This window comes from Danio rerio, chromosome 1 (assembly GCF_049306965.1).
Source record: "Danio rerio strain Tuebingen ecotype United States chromosome 1, GRCz12tu, whole genome shotgun sequence".
NCBI lineage: Eukaryota > Metazoa > Chordata > Actinopteri > Cypriniformes > Danionidae > Danio > Danio rerio.
In genome coordinates, this window is record NC_133176.1 from 53,957,761 (window position 1) to 53,978,246 (window position 20,486).

The 20,486-nt window shown below is 38.0% G+C and overlaps 1 protein-coding gene across 4 annotated transcripts in view; it reads left to right on the top strand.

Moving 5' to 3' along the window:
• Positions 1 to 183: 183 nt before the first annotated feature.
• herc3 (HECT and RLD domain containing E3 ubiquitin protein ligase 3) overlaps positions 184 to 20,486 on the top strand; it is a 53,430-nt gene continuing 33,127 nt past the window's right edge. For 2 of the 4 annotated variants that reach the window (XR_012385620.1, XM_073912288.1), the window contains exons 1-8: positions 186 to 280; positions 3,117 to 3,441; positions 7,623 to 7,782; positions 12,510 to 12,586; positions 12,674 to 12,895; positions 14,341 to 14,432; positions 17,312 to 17,442; positions 17,819 to 17,973. Coding sequence is in view for 2 of the 4 variants with exons in the window: in XM_073912288.1 (XP_073768389.1) it covers positions 3,216 to 3,441; positions 7,623 to 7,782; positions 12,510 to 12,586; positions 12,674 to 12,895; positions 14,341 to 14,432; positions 17,312 to 17,442; positions 17,819 to 17,973 (1,063 nt within the window). In the remaining 2 variants the exon portion in view is untranslated. Of the gene's footprint in view, positions 281 to 3,116; positions 3,442 to 7,622; positions 7,783 to 12,509; positions 12,587 to 12,673; positions 12,896 to 14,340; positions 14,433 to 17,311; positions 17,443 to 17,818; positions 17,974 to 20,486 lie in introns of those variants that run through there. The other 2 variants (NM_001145624.1, XM_073912670.1) reach the window with 2 other exon arrangements.

The following is a 20,486-nucleotide window of genomic DNA, read 5'->3' on the forward strand; positions in this document are numbered from 1 at the left end:
TAATAATAATAATAATAGCCTAATAATAATAACCCAACAAAGCAATATATATTTTTAACTCAACCATTGGGTTAACAAATAACTCAACGTTTTTTAGAGTGTACTAATCTGGCGCCCTCTATCGCCTCAAGTGTACTTACAGCTAGGTTGACAGGAGTCACGTGATCACTGACGCCGTAATCTGAGTCGTAACTTCCTTGTTTTTGTCGGAACCATTAAACTGAAAGCATTCCAGCAATATACGGTCAAAATAAAGAGGAGGCGAGATGCATTTCACCAGGTAACACTTTCCAAATTAACCCACCTTCATTACAGCATGTTCGCGTTTGACTTGTGCCAGACAGAGAACTGCATTCGCATGCTAGAAAATGACAGTTTAGTGAGTGTCAGTGGGGTGTTATGTGTCAGTGTGTCCTCACGGTATCCTGAGTATTAGTACTGAGGTTACGCATTTACCACACAGACAGTCAGGTCAGAGGTTTGACTATTGTTATCTGCAGTGTGCGAACCATAGCATTGTTTAGCGTATTAAAGCAACCCGAGAGCTGTCAGGCTTGTTCTTACAGGCCGACTGGACAGATTGGACCCACATATGGACGTTTCTAAACCCAGTGAGCTGCCCTACCTAGTGAACATTATGAAAGCGCCATTGAAAACTCTTATATCTGTTCAAATATAGAACTTCAAAGGCGATAAAAGTCGACCGTTTGGAACGCGGACTTCGCTCCTGTAATGTAATAACGTTAAAATGTTTGAGAACGCGGTGTTCTGATCAGTCGAATCGAACGTTTGGAATTCGTTAACGATGTTTAAAAATTCGAATAAAGTTTGCAGAACCCGCGAATGATTTCTCAGACTTTCTAATGTACAGTGTAAGGAACACGCCCCAGAAATCACATTCCAACTGCACAATCGTTTCAGCATTGATATCGCATATTGATATGCGATCATTCTCTGTAGTCATATCGCAGGAGATGCAGGATGTTGAGGCTGTATTGTAATTTATCATTTGCATTCGTTTTTTAGTGCCTGTAATTGTATAATGACTTTAAAGAGCACCTGTTTCACCCCTTTTACAAGATAAGCTTTTGGGGTCTCCAGAATGTGTCTGTAATGTTTCAGCTCTGAATACCCAATGGATTATTTATTATAGTCTCCAGATTATACTCAGTTTGGTGTCTGAGTAGATTGTAACTGTTTTTGTAGCTTGTAGCTTTAAATGCAAATGAGCTGCTTCTCCCTGGCCTCTGTGACCTACCGGTCCTGCCTGGCGCGTTGCCATGCAATTATACACTTCTGCATACTGTTTGTGTTGCTCTGCAATAACACTTCCGAAACGCTAGCTGGCAGTAGGTTTTTATGTTTCTCTGTGTCGAGTTTCTTTGCTGCCAGGTGTTTTGTTTTTTTTTCTGATCGCCACCTAATGTAAAAGTGGCTCATTTTGAGGCGGGAACCGGCGGACGTGCAACAATTTTATTCTTAAGGTAAACACAAAGTAAAACTTTCCACCTGGAGCTCCTTAGTGGGACTCGACACTTGTATACACTCGCTCCAGCTGGTTCACACGGCTTCCTGTCCCTCCCACACTCGTCAGCGCTATTAATCACAGCAGACCAATCGCACGCTTTGCCTCATAGCTGCCATTTTGGTTAAAAAAAAAAAAAAAAAAACTAGCTAGCATGTAAATCCATGCGAATATAGGATGTTTTTGTTTTTGCATGGTTTGATATTGTGACAAATTACCAACACACATGAATTTTTTTTTTTAGACTTGACTAAATTTGTAGCAGCCATTACATATGATAATTTACCCAAAGCTGAAAATCCTGTCATCATTTACTCACTCCTTACCTGTAAGTGTTTTTATTTGTTAAAATTGATCTATTACATGCAAAGTTTCTAGCAATAACGGTATGTTGTAGCGAGGATGTAAACAAGGGGAAATGCTGCTTGGCACCGCTAGCAATTTAGCTACAAACTCATATTTCTTAGTGAAACCTCTGTAAACACGCACAATCTTCAGCAGCACTGCAGCATCTCTCTGTGCGGATGCGTTCCCTGTATTCAACAGCTCAAATAACAAACTCCAAAACATATGTGAACATTTTATATTACTTACACATGCTTATAACCTGAATATATGTAATATATATAAAAAAATATGCTGATGCACTTCCTGCTGAAACAAATTATTGAGTAGGGGGCGGGGCTTTCTGTTTACTCATCAGTCCCTTATTGACCTTATTCTCCGCAGACGAGTGGGCACTGCCATTTGAATCTTTTTGGCTTGAGACTTCTGGTCTCATTCACTTCCATTCATTTTTTGACGTTAAAAACTGCTCATTACGCGGCTTGATGTTGCAATTAGATATTTTCTTATTATATTATTCTACTTGGTCTGTATAGTCATGCAAACATTTGTTTGTAGAGCAAGTACTTTGACCGTTTTCTGCCGTTTATTATTCTCAGTCATTTCTCCCATAGGCGACTGAATCGGAAGTTCTAAGACAATCGCGAAAACAGGCGCACTTCCGCATTTTAGAATAAGGTCAATAGCAAACTAACAGTAAAATGGGCGTGGCTAAAAATATTGTGTCTGAAGCATCAAACTGACATCATCTGAGAAGGACCGCCCCTTCAAACACAAAAGCGAATGCTCAGAATTTGATTGAAGATTACCAAAACAAACATTTATTTTTTACAGCAGATTAACAAAGTAAGTGTTCATCTAAAAAATAACAATGTGGACTAGCAAAAGAAATGTAGGAGATTTTGATCTCATTCAGATTTACATTTTAATGACACGTTTTTTAACCCAAATGTTGGGTTTGTCTATATAACCAAACATTAGTGTATAAAAACTTAGCAAATACAAAAATATCCTCTACCTAGCAGGTTACTGAAACTGTATATAGCTGTTTAATCGGGTCGATTATAATCTTGTATCAAGTGTCTGACCATCCACATATAGTCGTCATCTATACACACACACACACACACACGCACACACACTTTGGCCATTATGTAAACAGGGGAGTGACCTCCTCCATTCTCTTCCCCCAATTCCTCACCTACTTGTTCACAGCGTCTCAGACTTTGTTTTTGCTCTGTTCCAGATCCGTCATGTACAGGCGGAGACGGCAAGGCGGCACAGCCTAGGAGCTCTCCCCGATTCCAGATCCTTCCATCTGTTTCTCTCTCTGTATGTGTGAATCATGATGCTGTGCTGGGGAAGCAGTGGCGCGGGTCAGCTAGGCATCGGTGCGTCAGAGGCGTCAGTCTTTGAGCCTAGGAGCTGCTGCGTGTTCGACGGCCGAGGGCTTAAAGAAGTGGCGTGCGGCAACCAGCACTCGCTCTTCCTGTTGCATGATGGAAGCGTCTACACCTGCGGATCCAACAGCTGCGGTCAGCTGGGCCACGACAAGGGAGGAAGCAGGCCAGGTAACTGACATTGTGATAATTTGAGTGGATTCGACAGAATTTGATGCTACCTTTAAACTATAACTTGACTATAATGAAAGCTTTTGGAATGGTCATATTCAATTCAATTTAATTCAGCTTTATGTGTATAGCGCTTTTACAATGTAGATTGTGTCAAAGGAGCTTCACATAAATGGTCATAGTAACTGGAACAGTGTAGTTCAGTTTTTAGTGTTTAAGTTCAGTTCAGTTCAGTTCAGTTCAGTTCAGTTGAGCTCAGTTCAGTGTGATTTAAAATCATTACTGAGAGTCCAAACACTGAACAGCAAATTCATCAATGCGTAGCTCTACCAATCCTGAACCATGCGAGGCAGTGGCGACAGCGGAGAGAGAAAAAAAACTTCACCTGATAGGAGTGAAGAAAAAAAAAAACCTTGAGAGAACCAGACTCAGTTGGGCACGACCATTTTAATTTCTCCGCTGGCCAAAAGTCTTGTACAGAGCTTCAGTCACCGTGGCACCGTGGCATATCTCGCATCTGGTATGTGTGAAATGGATCAAGTCATATTTTCAGAAATGTGTCATGTGATGTTAGATTTTTGGGATGTACCTGTGATTGCCAACAATTTGGACAGATGTTATATTTGTATGGAGCTTACAATGTGACAAAACAATCTGAATTTGAAATGTATTCATTTGAACTATTGACAATTTTAAAGGCTGATGTATACTTCTGCGTCGAATGATCGGTCCGACCCACGGCTCCTGCCTTGCGCATTTATACTTCTGCATGCTCTGGGGCGGCCCTTGGGAATGGGTTGTGGTGTGTGGGTTGGGAGGAAGTTAGGATGATTCAAAGGGCCCTTGCTGTTTTGGAGCCCCCAGAGTTACTATTTGGGGTCCTCCTATCTCACCCCACACCTTGCAAGTGGTGCTCGCTGCAGAGCCATTTGAGGAGAGGTGAGCTCCAGAGAGGGGGAGCTTAAGCTTGAGCTCCACCTTTTTTGCACTTCTTCTACGAGTGATGTCACTGGGGGTAGGGTTAGGGGTGGGGTTGGTGTACGCATTAAAACAGCTTACAGGAGGAGGAGCGACAGCTCATGCTCCCCCTCTCTGGAGCTCACCTCTCCTCAAATGGCTCTGCAGCGAGCACCCTCTCACACCTTGTGCCCTCTCTCAACCCCCAACCCGTTCTTCACTTTTGCCGCAAAGCTCCGGACCAGGCAACGTTTCTCCAATCTTCTATTGTCCAATTTTGGTGAGCCTGTGTGAATTGGAGCCTTAGTTTCCTGTTCTTAGCTGACAGACCCTGTGTGGTCTTCTGCTGCTGTAGCCCATCTGCCTCAAGGTTCGACGTGTTGTCAAGTGAATTTAAACCATTTGGGCACATGAAGAAATTATCAAATTTGTGGCTTTAACAAAGATTAATTGTAATTAGCAATACAATGAGGATCAGCATTTGAAGTGGATCGAAAATGGTTTACAAAATTGTTTCCAAAATATCAGAAAGGGTGTTGGTGAATAGTTTTAGGACAGCTTTGATGAAATGTTTTAATCCCCTCAAACATTGGCGATGGTATACAGCAGGGATCACCAAACTTGTTCCTGGAGGGCCGGTGTCCTGCAGATTTTAGCTCCAACCCTAATCAAACACATCTGAACAAGCTAATCAAGGTCTTACCAGGTATACTTGAAACCAGACAGGTGTGTTAAGGCAAGTTGGAGCTAAACCCTGCAGGGCACTGGACCTCCAGGAACAAGATTGGTGACCCTTTGGTATTTAGCGTGGCCTGGATTTAATAAAACGCTTCGTGTTTGTTCATGTTATTATTATTGCATTATACTGCATTGACAGTCAGTGATGACTGCAGATCCTCTTTTATCCAGCATGCACTGGGACTCACCAGTTCAGGATTGCTAATCCGGTTTATAAGAAAACAATTCCAAGCAGCAGGCGCACTCTCTCTCTCTCGCATGTCTGTGCTAATGAGATGGCAGCATTCGTTCTGATGCTGGAACGAGGGATGCGTTAAGAAAAAAGTCCAGAAAATAATATGGAGAAAAAAAGATGCGCTGCTTTATTAACTGCAAACGTCTTTATACTGTATGGCCAGTGCAGAAATAGATGCATGTTTAAGAAGCCGTATATTAATGTAATGCGTAATGATGCATGCTTGATTGCATTCTGAATCATTTATTTATTATTAGATAGCATTGTTGCCTATTGTGGACCATGTTAAGCAGAAAATGCTTAACAGATGTTGGCCAATGATCAGAATTGCACAGTCATGAGTGCAGCTTGTAGAGTTTAAATGAATTTGATCACTGTAATGAAAAGCTCTTGAGAGGAATGTCGTTTTCACATTAGTCTGGAATTTAAAGCATTCACTGCAAAGTTTCTTCATCGTTTTGGTTAAGGAGGCATTCAGTTTTAGCATGCCTATTTACATCTACGTTAGTTAGTTAGTTAGTTAGTTAGTTAGTTAGTTAGTTAGTTAGTTAGTTAGTTAGTGAGTGAGTGAGTGAGTGAGTGAGTGAGTGAGTGAGTGAGTGAGTGAGTGAGTGATTGAGTGAGTGAGTGATTGAGTGAGTGAGTGAGTGAGTGAGTGAGTAAGTAATTGAGTGAATGAGTTAGTTAGTTAGTTACTTAGTGAGTTAGTTAGTGAGTGAGTGAGTGAGTTAGTTAGTTAATTAGTGAGTGAGTGAGTGAGTGAGTGAATGAGTTAGTTAGTGAGTGAGTGAGTGAGTTAGCTAGTTAGTTAGTTAGTTACTTAGTGAGTGAGTGAGTGAGTGAATGAATGAATGAGTTAGTAAGTTAGTTAGCTAGTTAGTGAGTGAGTGAATGAGTGAGTGAATGAGTGAGTGAGTTAGTTAGTTAGTTACTTAGTTAGTTACTTAGTGAGTGAGTGAGTCAGTTAGTTAGTTAGTGAGTGAGTGAGTTAGTTAGTTACTGATCGAGTGAATGAGTTAGTTAGTTAGTGAGTGAGTGAGTGAGTTATTTAGTTACTGAGTGAGTGAATGAGGTAGTTAGTTAGTTAGTTAGTTAGTGAGTGAGTGAGTGAGTGAGTGAGTGAGTGAGTGAGTGAGTAAGTGAGTAAGTGAGTGAGTTAGCTAGCTAGTTAGTGAGTGAGTCAATGAGTGAGTGAGTGAATGAGTGAGTTAGTTAGTTACTTAGTTACTTAGTGAGTGAGTGAGTGAGTGAGTGAGTTAGTTAGTTAGTTAGTTAGTTAGTGAGTGAGTTAGTGAGTGAGTGAGTTAGTTAGTGAGTGAGTTAGTTAGTTAGTTATTGAGTGAGTGAATGAGTTAGTTAGTTAGTTAGTTAGTTAGTTAGTTAGTTAGTTAGCTAGTTAGCTAGTTAGCTAGCTATTTAATTTGTTCATTAATTAATTAAAGTTTTTTTTAATTTTGGCATCTCCGCCACTCTTCCTATTACATACATGTGTGATCAATTGAATTTATTTTATGCTTTGGCTGTTTTTCTAAATTTAACCAATCAGATGAGGCCTTGCTTATTTTTATTCCCGCCTCCCCAGTAGTTGCTGTTTTGCTATTGGCTGGAGCTGCCCAAAGATTAACCTAGAGCTGAAATAAACAATAATGGGCGGAGTCAAACAAGGAAAATGACAACAGCCAAAGGCAGAATATCGACAGAGGTTTTCACTTTTTTATATTGTTTTGAAAACTGAATGTGTGCACCTTGACACAGCTTTTTAGTCTGAATTAGATTTAATTAGATCTGAAAAATATCCTGTTCCTGTTTATTTTAATATCAATAAATACATATAGTGATTTTAATGCATAGCTAATAAAAATAGCATTTTCTTGAGAAATGTTATACTGTACATTTGCATTTAGTCGTTTAGCAAATGCTGTTGTATAAAGTGACTTAAAATTGAGGAGGCATTCAGTGATTCAACAAAAAGAGTCAATACACACAAGAAGTTCTAGTTATACAAAGGAACTGTTAGTGCTCAGAATTTAGTGCTAGAGTAAGTAGTGCTAGTGCTAGAGTAATTTGTTTTAAAAGAGAGAGTGGTTTGGTGGTTTGTCAAGCCCACTCACCTGTGTTAATTACACTTCATAAATGCTAACTCTTATATTGTTACAAATATGTTTTCGCAATACTCAACAACAAAATCAAATACTGCATATTTTTCCAGTATCGTGTGCAGCTTTAAATTGTGTGTGTGTTTGTTTTGTAGAGTTGGTTGGCGCTCTGGACGCTCAGAAGATCTCCGGCGTGTCATGTGGTCAGGCTCACTCTCTGGCGGTGAACGAGCAGGGTCAGGTGTTTGCGTGGGGAGCTGGAGACGGAGGGCAGCTTGGTCTGGGAACAGCTGAAGAGGCGGTCCGCGTGCCTCGGTACTTTTTTAATTATTATGTCTGAAAAGCAACTTAAGTACTCAAGTATTTTTTTTTTTCAATTTTGATTTTCTTTCTTAAGATTTTTATTTAAATATTTTTTTAAAAGTTAATTTAAGAGGCATTAATAATATTATAAATTAAGAAGAAATAATAAGTCAAAATGAAGTGATTTTTTTCCTAAAACAAGGTAAATAATCTGCCATTCGGAGTAAGCTAAATATTTTTTGTTTCAGATCAGAAACAAGATTATTTTGCTTACGTCATTGGTGGATTATTTTGTTTGTTTAAGGGAAAACTCACTTCATTTTGTCTTGTCATTTCAAACAAAAAATAAAAGATTATTTGCTTTTCTACGCTTTGATTTAAGATTTTTTTTTGATATTTTGACTAGAAACAAGACAAATACTGCAGTGTAATTTAATTACTTGGCTCAGCAATACTCACAGTATAATTCCTTTACATCTCAAAACCTCAACAATAGAAAATTAACTTATTTTTAATTAATAGAATTAATAGAAAATATAACTTATAAATTATTAATTTATTTAAATATAAGCCAAACATGACCTTTTTGCTTTATGAAATAAATACTTATTAAAATAATAATAAACATTATATCTATCAAAACATTTCAAAGAAAGGACACAATATTTCATACATAGCATATGCTGATGTACGCTTCTGACATTTAATCCATTCAATCATCTTGATATAGATACCTCAGCTTCTGTGAATTGCTCTATATAGAACTGTTGAATTTATGTAAAGCCTGCAAGGTTAGTGCATTATAAGTAACTATAATTATAATGAAAAGTAACCCCTTACATTACACTGTAAAAAAAACTGTAATAAATTTAAATTTTAAGCTAAATTAAATTAAACTTATGAGTCCATCGAACTTATATCATGTGATACTGTCTTAAAACAGTTTGCGTAACTTATAAAATTAAGTTAGAACATGATACACTTGCAGTGAATTAAAAACATATGCTGTCATGACTAATTGATCATATAATTTTTTACAGTGTACCTTAAAAAACAGAAAAGTAATTACAGTAACTGGTTACGTTGTAAACTTGATTCAACATTCACCTTTTAAGCATGTAACAGAGTTCCCTGTTTGTGTGACACCGCTGTAAATGCATTTATACCACTAAAAATAGAAAAATAATCCTTTAGATTACCTTTTAAAGAAAAAAAGTAATCTAATTACAGTAACTAGTTACTTTGTAATGGTGTACATGCATTTATACTACAAAAAAGTAATCCATTATGTTACTTTTTACAGCCAAAAGTAATGTAACTACAGTAACTAGTTACTTTGTAATTCCAGAACTGATCAAAATTCATGTTTCAAGCTTGTGACAAATGGTTTCCTGTTTTTGTAATACGCTGTAAATGTATTTGTACCAATATAAAAGAAGTAGTCCCTCATGTTACTTTAAACAGCAGAAAAGTAATCTGATTGCAGTAACTAATTACTTTGTAAACCTGATTCAAGATTCACGTTTCAAGCATATGACATATGGTTTCCTGTTTTTGTGACACTGGTATAAATGCACCACTAAAAAAAGAAAAGTAACCCCCTTCATTACTTTTTACAGTAGTAATCTAATTACAGTAACTAGTTACTTTGTAAACTTGATTCAACATTCACCTTTCAAGCATGTAACAAAGTTTCCTGTTTGTGTGACACCGCTGTATATGCATTTATACCACTAAAAATAGAAAATAATCCCTTATGTTACTTTTTACAGAAAAAAAGTAATCTAATTACAGTAACTAGTTACTTTGTATTGGTGTACATGCATTTATACTACAAAAAGTAATCTATTATATTATTTTTTACAGCAATAAGTAATCTGATTACAGTAACTAGGTACTTTGTAATAAATTGCACCCAGAAAGTTTCAACCAAGTTTCCTGTTTGAATGAAACTGAGTTACACCGCTGTACATGCATATATATCACAAAAAATAGAAAAATAATCCATTATAGTAATCCATAATAGTACTTAATAATATATATAATCCATAATAGTACTTTATACAGCAAAAAGTAATCTGATTACAGTAACTAGTTACTTTGTACTCAGAACTGATCAACATTCTCGTTTCAAGCATGTGACCAATGGTTTCCTGTTTTTGTGATACCGCTGTAAATGCATTTATACCACATCAACAGTTATGTTCCTTTTTTGTGGTGTATGTGCACTTTTCACATGCAGCTCCCAGCATCATAAAGCCTGCTCTAGATAAGGGGAATCTAATGAGGATTTAATTGCCTCCTAACCTCATGAGGGGGTCCCAGCGTGAGTCCCTCCACACAACAGGGGTCTCCCGAACACAAGACTTAATAATAGTGATAATGCGCTGTTACTGAAAGCTCTGCTGTTCTGTTGTAGATCGGTTCGCTTATTTGCTCTAGTACTGCTAAATAAACCACAACAACTTAACATATCTTGACATGCAGCACTTCATTTGAATGAGAAGATCATCTCAGCTATCTGAATCATTTTACAAGCACAATACAGCCAGGCCGAGTTAATGATTGAGGATTATTTAGTTGGTTTCATTTAGTGACAGATATGACTCTGACATTACTGGCTAATCAATGAGGAAGTGCTTAAAATTCTCATAAAGCTTACATTTACACTGATGTCCATTTAATAGCCATACATATGTCTACATAATAGTCTCGTGAAACTGAAATCAAATTTTTGGATGTTCATTTTAAGGATACCTATAAGCTAGTGTGCTCAAAACAGTCACAACATATGCGTTTAAAAGACATAAACATTTTATAAATGTCCAAAGCTTGCAGTTTGTCACATCTGCAACGTTTTTTTTTCATGGCAACTCATACTTCAGTTTCTCATCAAATCTTCTGAGCAGTCAAATGTTCTCTAGTATCTGACAGGGCCCGCCCCCTTCACTGCCAGAGCTGTGATGAAACAAAAGCGCTATTGGCAGTTTTTTTTAGGGGAGGAGCTACACTATTAAATTACGTCAAATATGGAATAAATACAGGGGGTATTGTATACAACTACTGATGTTGCTACCACTGCAATTCAAATCCCGCATCTACCACCTGTGCAGATATCAACCGTGTAACTGGGTTGTAATGTATGTTGCCAGATTAAGGTAAAAAAATGCTTTTCCTGCTCTGTTTGCTGTTGACTCATGAATGAACAGGTTAACAACAACAACAACTTCATTCACACTAGCAACTCACCAGCTTATGCTAGCGCAGTGTTAAAAAACATGTTAAGCAGCCATTTTGTCATTTTTACTTCAAGCATTTATGCAAGGTGGCGTAAAAGCTATTTGTGTGTCATTTTTGATCTATTTATTTTTATTTATTTATTCATCATTTATTCATTCATTCATTCCTCAATTTCTGTTTAACTGAGAGAATATTTTTGTAGCACATTTCTAATCATAATAGTTTTAATAACTCATTTCTCATAACTGATTATTTAATCTTTGACATGATGACAGTGAATAATATTTGACTAGACATTTTTCAAGACACTTCTATACAGCTTAAAGTGACATTTAAAGGCTTAACTAGGTTAATTAGGTGAACTAGGCAGGTTAGGGTAATTAGGCAAGTTATTGTATAATGATGGTTTGTTCTGTAGACTATCGAGAAAATATATAGCTTAAAGGGGCAAATATTATTGACCTTAAAGTGGTGTTTAAAAACTAAAAACTGCTTTTATTCTAGCCAAAATAAAACAATTAAGACTTTCTCCAGAAGAAAAAATATTATAGGAAATACTGTGAAAATTTCCTTGCTCTGTTAAACATTGTTTGGGAAATATTTGGAAAAAAGTATTCTGACTTCAACTGTGTGTGCGTGCGTGCGTGCGTACGTGTGTGTATCTTGCGTGTATATATTGTGTGTATATGTTGTACTGGTATCTTGTGACAACAAGTACAGCAATTTTTGTTCGACATTCAAATGCATAAAAATGCTTGAAAGCAAAGACAGAAATGAAATTATAAAACCAAATTTAGAAAGACACAGTCACTGAGTACCCTCAAGAAAATTCTAGAGGGAGGACCAAATGCACCAGAACACCTCAGATCTCTGATGTAAATCGTAGGTTATTTTTTCCAGTGGTAAAAGTGTGGTCACCTGATTAACCTGAGGTATCTGAGCAGTTGACCGTAATAATAATATACATTTTTTGGCCAAGTCTATATAAAAAATTAATACACATTCTTTATCACAATCAAGACACAGTTCCACTGTACAATTCAGAAGGTATACCTTTGGGGACGAAGCACAAGTTTTTCCAATTATGTTTTGAATAGTTTTGTGAATCTCTTTACAGTACATTTAGATTTGGTCACAGTCCCAAAATGTGTGTCTTTACCTTTATACAGTAGATATTTTTTAACCTGTCAAATTTGTTGGAAATGATTATGAATGAACAGATTTTGACATAATATCCTCCACATTAAACTGTAAAACAATATAACTCCCGTTGATTGCACATTGTTTAAGGTAATAGTTATTTTTAACAGTTATGTAATAATTATTATAACATTTATACTATAATATAAAGTAATAATTAACATTAATATTCTGTAATAATTATCATATTTGAATTGCATCCCTAATCATGGTAAATCACTGTATTATTATTAAGCTGGTATATTTATTAGTAGATCCTGACCTTATTAAATGTGTTTTTTCTGTATTGATTTCTTTAGGTTGATTAAAAAGTTGTGCGAGCATCGGATCTCTCAAGTAATGTGTGGAAACCATCACTGTATAGCTCTTTCAAAAGGTAAGAGCAGCTGAAGTGTATCTTCGGTTTTGTTTTGTGTTGGACTTCTGCTGTAAATGAAGTGTCCCGCTGTCCTTCTCTTCTCAGATGGTCAGTTGTTCGTATGGGGAGAGAACTCGAGCGGTCAGCTGGGTTTAGGGAAGGGAGAGCCGAGCACTCTGTCTCCTCAGCCGCTCAAATCTCTGTGTGGGATCCCACTGACCCAGATCAGCGCCGGAGGAGACCACAGCTTCGCCCTGTCCTTCTCTGGAGCTGTGTTCGGGTGGGGCAAGAACAGCGCTGGGCAGTTGGGTCTCAATGACGAGCAAGGTAATAATGAAAGTCAGAATTATTAGCCATCCTGTGATTTTTTTTTTTTTTTTTTTTTTCTTGTTCAAATATTTCCCCAAAGACTGAATTTTTCAGAGTATTTCCTATAATATTTTTTCTTCTGGAGAAAGTCTTATTTGTTTTATTTCGGCTAAAATAAAAGCAGTTTTTAATTTTTTTAAATGTCAAAGCAGTCAGTAAATCAGCATACTATCATCTCAAAAATATTGCAAGAATCAGATGCTTTGTTTCCAGTGAAGACTTAGAGAAACTTGTTCATGCTTTTATCAGCAGCAGGGTGGATTACTGTAATGGACTCCTCACTGGCCTTCCCAAAAAGACAGTCAGACACTTGCAGCTCATCCAGAATGCTGCAGCCAGAATTCTGACCAGAAGCAGGAAATCAGAGCACATCACACCTGTCCTCAGGTCTCTACACTGGCTGTCAGTTACATTCAGAATAGATTTTAAAGTATTATTACTGCTCTATAAATCACTAAATGGCCAAGGACCTCAATACATTACAGATATGCTGACTGAATACAAACCTAACAGATCACTCAGATCTTTAGGATCATATAAACTAGAAGTTCCAAGAGCTCAGTCAAAGCAGGGTGAATCTGCCTTCAGCCACTATGCTCCTCGCTGCTGGAATCAGCTTCCAGAAATGATCAGATGTGCTCCAACATTAGGCACATTCAAATCAAGACAGAAAACACATCTGTTTAGATGTGCCTTTATTGAATGAGCACTGTGCTGCGTCCGACAGATCGCACTATTATGTTTTTCGTTTTCTTTTTCATTCTTTTATAGCCTATTTTAACTCATTTTAATTTGTTTTTATCTGTTTTTAAAAAATTTTATTGTCTGCATTTTATGTTCCCAAACTTGTCTTTTTTATTCCTGTTTATGTAAAGCACTTTGAATTGCCACTGTGTATGAAATGTGCTATATAAATAAACTTGCCTTGCCTTGCCTTGCCTAAAACTGTTTTATGGTCAATATTATTAGCCGCCTTGACCAATATATTTTTTCAATTGTCTACAGAACAAACCATCATTATAAAATGACTTGGGGGCTAATAATTCAGGAGGGCTAATACACAAAGGACGACATAGTGAAGAATGTTGGAAAAAAACTGACCTTTGGACCCTTTTCACATTCCCAAAAGAAGATATTTTAAAACATGTTGGCTGCTAGTACCCTTTGACATAATATTTTTGTTTTATTTTATGAGGTGCCAGTAACCAGCATTCTTCAAGACATCTCCTTTTGTGTACAACTTGTCAAAATGGTTTAAAACCGCATGAGGTAGAGTAAAGGATGAGGGTCATTTTCATTTTTGGGCAAGCTATCCCTGTAGATACAGTAGGTGTCACAATAGAGAAGAAACCATACTTTAAAAATAGCCTCATGTTTTCTCATCTTTGTCCTTGATCTGACAGACCGAGCTGTTCCCTGCCACATCAAGTTCCTGCGCTCACAGAAGGTGGTTTACATCAGCTGTGGAGAGGAGCACACGGCTGCCCTGACAAAGGTATTAATCATATGGCCAAAGCACAGCAGTATGCTGAAAAACACTCTTATTTGACCTTCTTTAAGGTTTGACAATGCTGCATGTCCTAACAATTAGAACATTCCATCACTGAATGAAAGACAAACAAGATCATTTAATTTACAAACCTGCCATACTTTTTTATTCAAGGAAATAAACTTGAATCTTCAAAGACGTCACATCTCTCATGCTAGGCCCTACCACCAGCACCCCCCCCCCCCAATAAAAAAAACATATGTTTAGATTGCAATACAATATTTCATAAGCATTTAATATTGTAAATGTAATATTTTTTCTCCACATTGCACTTTACCAATACTACTGTTAGCATGTTGGAAACTGATAACTATTGACTTTCATTGTTTTTTCCCCTGCTTTGGATGCCGATATTCAACATTCTTCAAAATATCTTCTTTAGTGTTCGACATAGGAAGAAAACATTCATTCATTCATTTTCTTGTCGGCTTAGTCCCTTTATTAATCCGGGGTCGCCACAGCAGAATGAACCGCCAACTTATCCAGCAAGTTTTTATGCAGCGGATGCCCTTTCAGCTGCAAACCATCTCTGGGAAACATCCACACACACACTCATACATTACGAACAATTTAGTCTACCCAATTCACCTGTACCACATGTCTTTGGACTGTGGGGGAAACCGGAGCACCCGGAGGAAACCTACGCGAAGGCAGGGAGAACATGCAAACTCCACACAGAAATGCCAACTGAGCCGAGATTCGAACCAGCGACCCTCTTGCTGTGAAGCGACAGCACTACCTACTGCGCCACTGCCTCGCCCATGAAGAAACATACTTGATGTAATGATGAGTACAGTATACTACTGTTATATGGGCGTTATATGGGCGTTAAAGGGATAGCACAGAAATGTCATCATTGTTTACTCATCCTCCATTTTTTTTTAAACCTGATTTAGGTTTTCTTCATCTGTAAAACACTAAAAAAGATATTTCAAAGCATGTTGGAATCCGGTAACTATTGACTTTCATAGTTTATTTTCCCTACTATGGATGCCGGTTTGCAATATTCTTCAAATTATCTTCTTCAGTGTTTAACACATGAAGAAAACACACTTGCGTTAATGTTGAGTACAGTATAATACTGTTGTATGGGCATTAAAGGCAGAGCACAAAAACTCTGTCATCGTCTACTCATCCTCCACTTTTCCCAAACCTGTTTTAGGATTTTTTTATCTGTTAAATACTAAAGAAGATATTTTGAAGCATGTTGGAAACCGGTAACTATTGACTTTCATAGTTTTTTTTTTCCCTGCTATGGATGCAGATATTCAACATTCTTCAAAATATCTTGTTTTGTGTTCGACAGATGAAGAAAACACACTTGAGTTAATGATGAGTACAGTATACTACTGTTATATGGGCATTAAAGGGATAGCATAGAAATTTCATTATTGTTTACTTATCCTCCATTTTTTCCAAACCTGTTTTAGGTTTTCTTTATTTGTTAAACATTAAAGCAGATACTTTGAAGCATGTTTTAAGCCGGTAACTATTGACTTTCATAATTTTCCTCCTGCTATGGGTGCCGATTTTCAACATTCTTCAAAATATCTTCTTCAGTGGTCATATGATGATGAGAATAATAATAATAGTAATAATTAAATAATAATAATAAATGTTAAGCATTTGGCCCAATCAGAGATGGGTGTCTGGTTTCGTGCTGCCAGAGACTGTACATTAAGTCATAATTTTTCATTTTTATTCATTAGGTATAAAATTTATTTATAATTGTTTAATAAGCACATATATATTCAAAACAAGAATAGGGCAAAGCCCCATAACACTGCAGAGAATGACATACAACAGTTATTTGTGAAAAAAATTATCCTAAAGTGTTGCTAATGCTTCTGCGTCAAACACCGGCGTATGCTACGGCGTTGACGCATAGCCCTTCGCCGTGGCCATCGCCGTCACTGACGTGCACCTCTCAAAAAATGTAACTACACGTCGCAACGACGCGTAGCATAAGCTCTGTGATTGGTCGGCTTGGTAGCGCTGACGAGTCTGGGCGGGACCGAGAGGCGCGCGAATGGCGCGACGCCGCGCGAGCGATTGTTTACAAGTGTGGAGTCCCGTGAAGGAGCTCCGGATGGAAAGTTTTGTTCTGTGTTTACCTCATGGTTAAAGTTGTTGCACGTCCGCCGGTTCCTGCCTCAAAATGAGCAAGTTTGAGTCACTTGTACATCCAGGAAGTGTTCAGAATAGCAAAACAGAAGCGAAGAAACTCGACACAGAGGAACATTTACACCTCACTGCCCACTAGCGTTTCGGAAGTGTTAATGCAGACCAACAGAGACAGCGCGCAGAAGTATAAATGCACAGCCACGCGCGTTGCCTGCGCCGTGAGTTGCGCCGGTCACTTGACGCAGAAGTATAAACCAGGCAATCTCCTATCATAAGTAATAGCAGACATACGGTTTACACAGACAGCACACTGACTCGGCAAGATGCACAGATTATTTTTGTTTAGTGTTTACGAATGCATACATTTGTTATAAACGGGTTGTTTTTGTTTCAGTCACATACATTAGGTGTTTAAATATCTATTATGTATGGAAATGTGTGGGTTTATGGGTGGGGCTGTGTTGGTGTGGTAGTGGGCTACTGTGGCTACATTGCCAGGGCTGAATTTTTTTCCCAGTCCGCCCCTGGTTGTTGTTTTTTTGCGCTCTCATTTTTGATAGAATTTGAGAAGACTAATTGTTTAGTCTTGCTTTTTTTTTAGTAAATGCTACCAGTTGAACTAGCCATGCTGTGGAAAGTTGCTCAAATGTATTTTTCATCTCCAATCTTGAGCTTTGCTGTTTGTATCATGTTTGTTCCAGGAAGGGGGTCTGTTCACATTTGGAAATGGTTCAAAAGGACAGCTGGGCCATGACTCCACCAGAAACGAGCCTCTTCCACGCAGAGTTATGGAGCTCATGGGCACTGAGGTGTCTCAGATCGCTTGTGGGCGGTAAGTAAATGCACTAGACAAAATGCACACTTCTCTGTCCATCTGCTTCAGCTTAGCAAATGCGCTCAATTCCTTTAAAGTGTTAGCTTTTATTTCTGTCATTGGCAAAATGTTTTTAAAGCAAATGGATAATGCAATTGTGTGACAATTATGCAAAGAAAAGAAAATAATTATAAAAATCACAAGTAAATGGTTACAATTAGCATGCATAACAACAATGCAGAGTTGTTTTTAACATGAATTATTAGCAAATTCTAAAATGCATCTCATATTTGAAGCACTTGTCATGATGACTACGTGTCTGCTTTGTGCATGCAGTCATCAGATTAGTAGGAGATGAGATATTTGACAGCATACCTTTATGTGTTTGTCACAGGAACCACACCCTTGCATTCGTGCCCTCCACCGGTCTGATATATGCTTTTGGCTGCAACACTCAGGGCCAGCTCGGTACAGGCATAAGAGGAAGCGCCAAGAGCCCCGTTCCTGTCAGTAACATCCAGCCCCTTTGCATTGGAAATGCATACACAAGTATGTACATGTCACCAGGCCATTGTAGTCATTTTGCAACCCAGGCTCATTCTGGAAACGTAGCCCCATGGACGTTTCTGAAGACCGCGAAATACGTCCCGGAGGGTACGTATTTGTATAGTTTTTGTTTTTGCGAATCCGCGAGAGGACGCTGTTCGTGCTTTTTCGCGTCTCAAACGCGTCTCAAACACCACTCGCGGGCGAGTTGTTCTTGCATAAAGCCGTCGGAGGCACTGTCGAGTGACTATCTGTCTGACTGACCGAATGACGGAAAGGTTGACTGGGTGGCGGGCCAATCGGCCGACCCACCCTCCTCCTCCTTCCCTAAATCCAACCGGTTTACCAATTGACCTGCCGGAACACCCACCCGCCTGCTCGCTCGCTTCCCTTCTTTAAACCCAAGCAACGATTTACTAAAGCCATCCAGAAAAAGAAAAGCCCTCGTCTGATTTTGACCGCGTTTTCGGATTTCACCACGTTCTCGCCCTGTTACGAACTCGTTCGCTTTATTTTTTGGATTTAAAAAAATTAAATGCAGCCATACATGCCTCTGGCCACGTAAATCGTGGTCTCCAGAAACGTCCGCGGGGCTACGTTTTCAGAATGAGCTTGGGTTGTCATTATGTGAGGCGTTTCCCAAAACCATCGTTAGTCAACTAAGGTCGCAAGTTTCTTCGTTACAAACATAGTTCGTTGATTTGTCATTGCCCAAATCGCCTGTTTCAGCGAACATTCGCAAACTGCGTCGCAGACTTGTACACTTGCAACTACACCTCTGGAAACATATTTCCTGGCTATGTTCTATTCCCAGTTGTCCCCCTATGCCCTATTCATTTAAAACATTCTAACATTTAAATTTGAAATGATTAACAAAAACATTAAGGTCATCTCTCTTAGCTGTAATTTGCTTTCAGTTCAGTTTTAGCGATCTTCATGTTTACAATTGCGCTCTCTTCGCAGTGCACTTGAAACATTGATGTTATTTTGATCACAGTCCTACAACGAAAGCTATAGGTGACCTATTATTTAAAAGAGGAACTTATGTCTCTAAAGCTTGTGAAAACAAAAAACTGGGGTATTTTGCAAACAGAGTTCGGTCGATGTGCATTCTTCAAGTGCGCTCAATATGTATGGAATGAGCTTCATGATATACTGCATATGAAATCTGTACCATCTATCGCTACATTCAAAAATATTTGGTAACACTTTATTTTGATGGTCCACTTGAGTATGAGTAGACTGTCTGCTTAATATCTGCTGATACTGCTCCTTCAACAGACATTAAACTGACTATAAGAAACTTTGCAAGACCATGTCAACTTACACTAACCCTAACCCCAACCTAACAGTCTACTTATAATCTCATGAGAATTAGTTGCCATATAGATGCAATGTAACTTAAATTCAACAAACGGACCCTCAAAATAAAGTGACCAAATATTTTATTTTACAAAATATTTAATATTACTTTTGTGTGTGCTTTTTATATATTATTTGTAACTAGATTATTAACCATACACAACTTTCAATAAACTTTTAAAATTATTATATATTTAGATTTTATTAATAATTTGTGTAGGGCGAGGCAGTGGCGCAGTGGGTAGCATGTTCGCCTCACAGCAAGAAGGTCGCTGGGTTGCTGGTTCGAACCTCGGCTCAGTTGGCGTTTCTGTGTGGAGTTTGCATGTTCTCCCTGCCTTCGTGTGGGTTTCCTCCGGATGCTCCGGTTTCCCCCACAGTCCAAAGACATGTGGTATAGGTGAATTGGGTAAGCTAAATTGTCCGTAGTGTATGAATGTGTGTGTGAATGTTTCCCAGATGGGTTGCGGCTGGAAGGGCATCCGCTGCGTAAAAAAACTTGCTGGATAAGTTGGCGGTTCATTCCGCTATGGCAACCCCGGATTAATAAAGGGACTAAGCCGACAAGAAAATGAATGAATGAATAATAATTTGTGTAACATTTTTAATGGATTATATGGATTATGGAACTTAGAAATGTGCAATATTTATCGTCTACAGTAGCATTGTAACTGTTTTATGATAATATGTCACTCACTTTGCCTTGAAACAATCTAAAGCGTGTTTTTTTTTTTGGGAGTCTAAAAGCATCGGCTGAGTTCTGAAGCTTATTACAGTGCAGTAACAATGAAACCCTGATCTCTGAAATCTCTGATCTATGTTGCCTGTCCTGACCAGGACTTCTGGTATAAGAGATTTTTTATCTCAATGGGACATTCTTGGTGAATCTAGTAAATAAATAAAAAAATAATGACAAATTACCTTCACGTTTTTAATTAGGGTTTCATTGTTACTGCACTATAATAGGCTTCAGAACTCAGCCGATGCTTTTAGACTCCCAAAAAAAAAACACGCTTTAGATTGTTTCAAGGCAAAGTGAGTGACAAACTATCATAAAACAGTTACAATGCTATTGTAGACGATAAATATTGCACATTTCTAAGTTCCATAATCCATAAAATCCATTAAAAATATTACACAAATTATTAATAAAA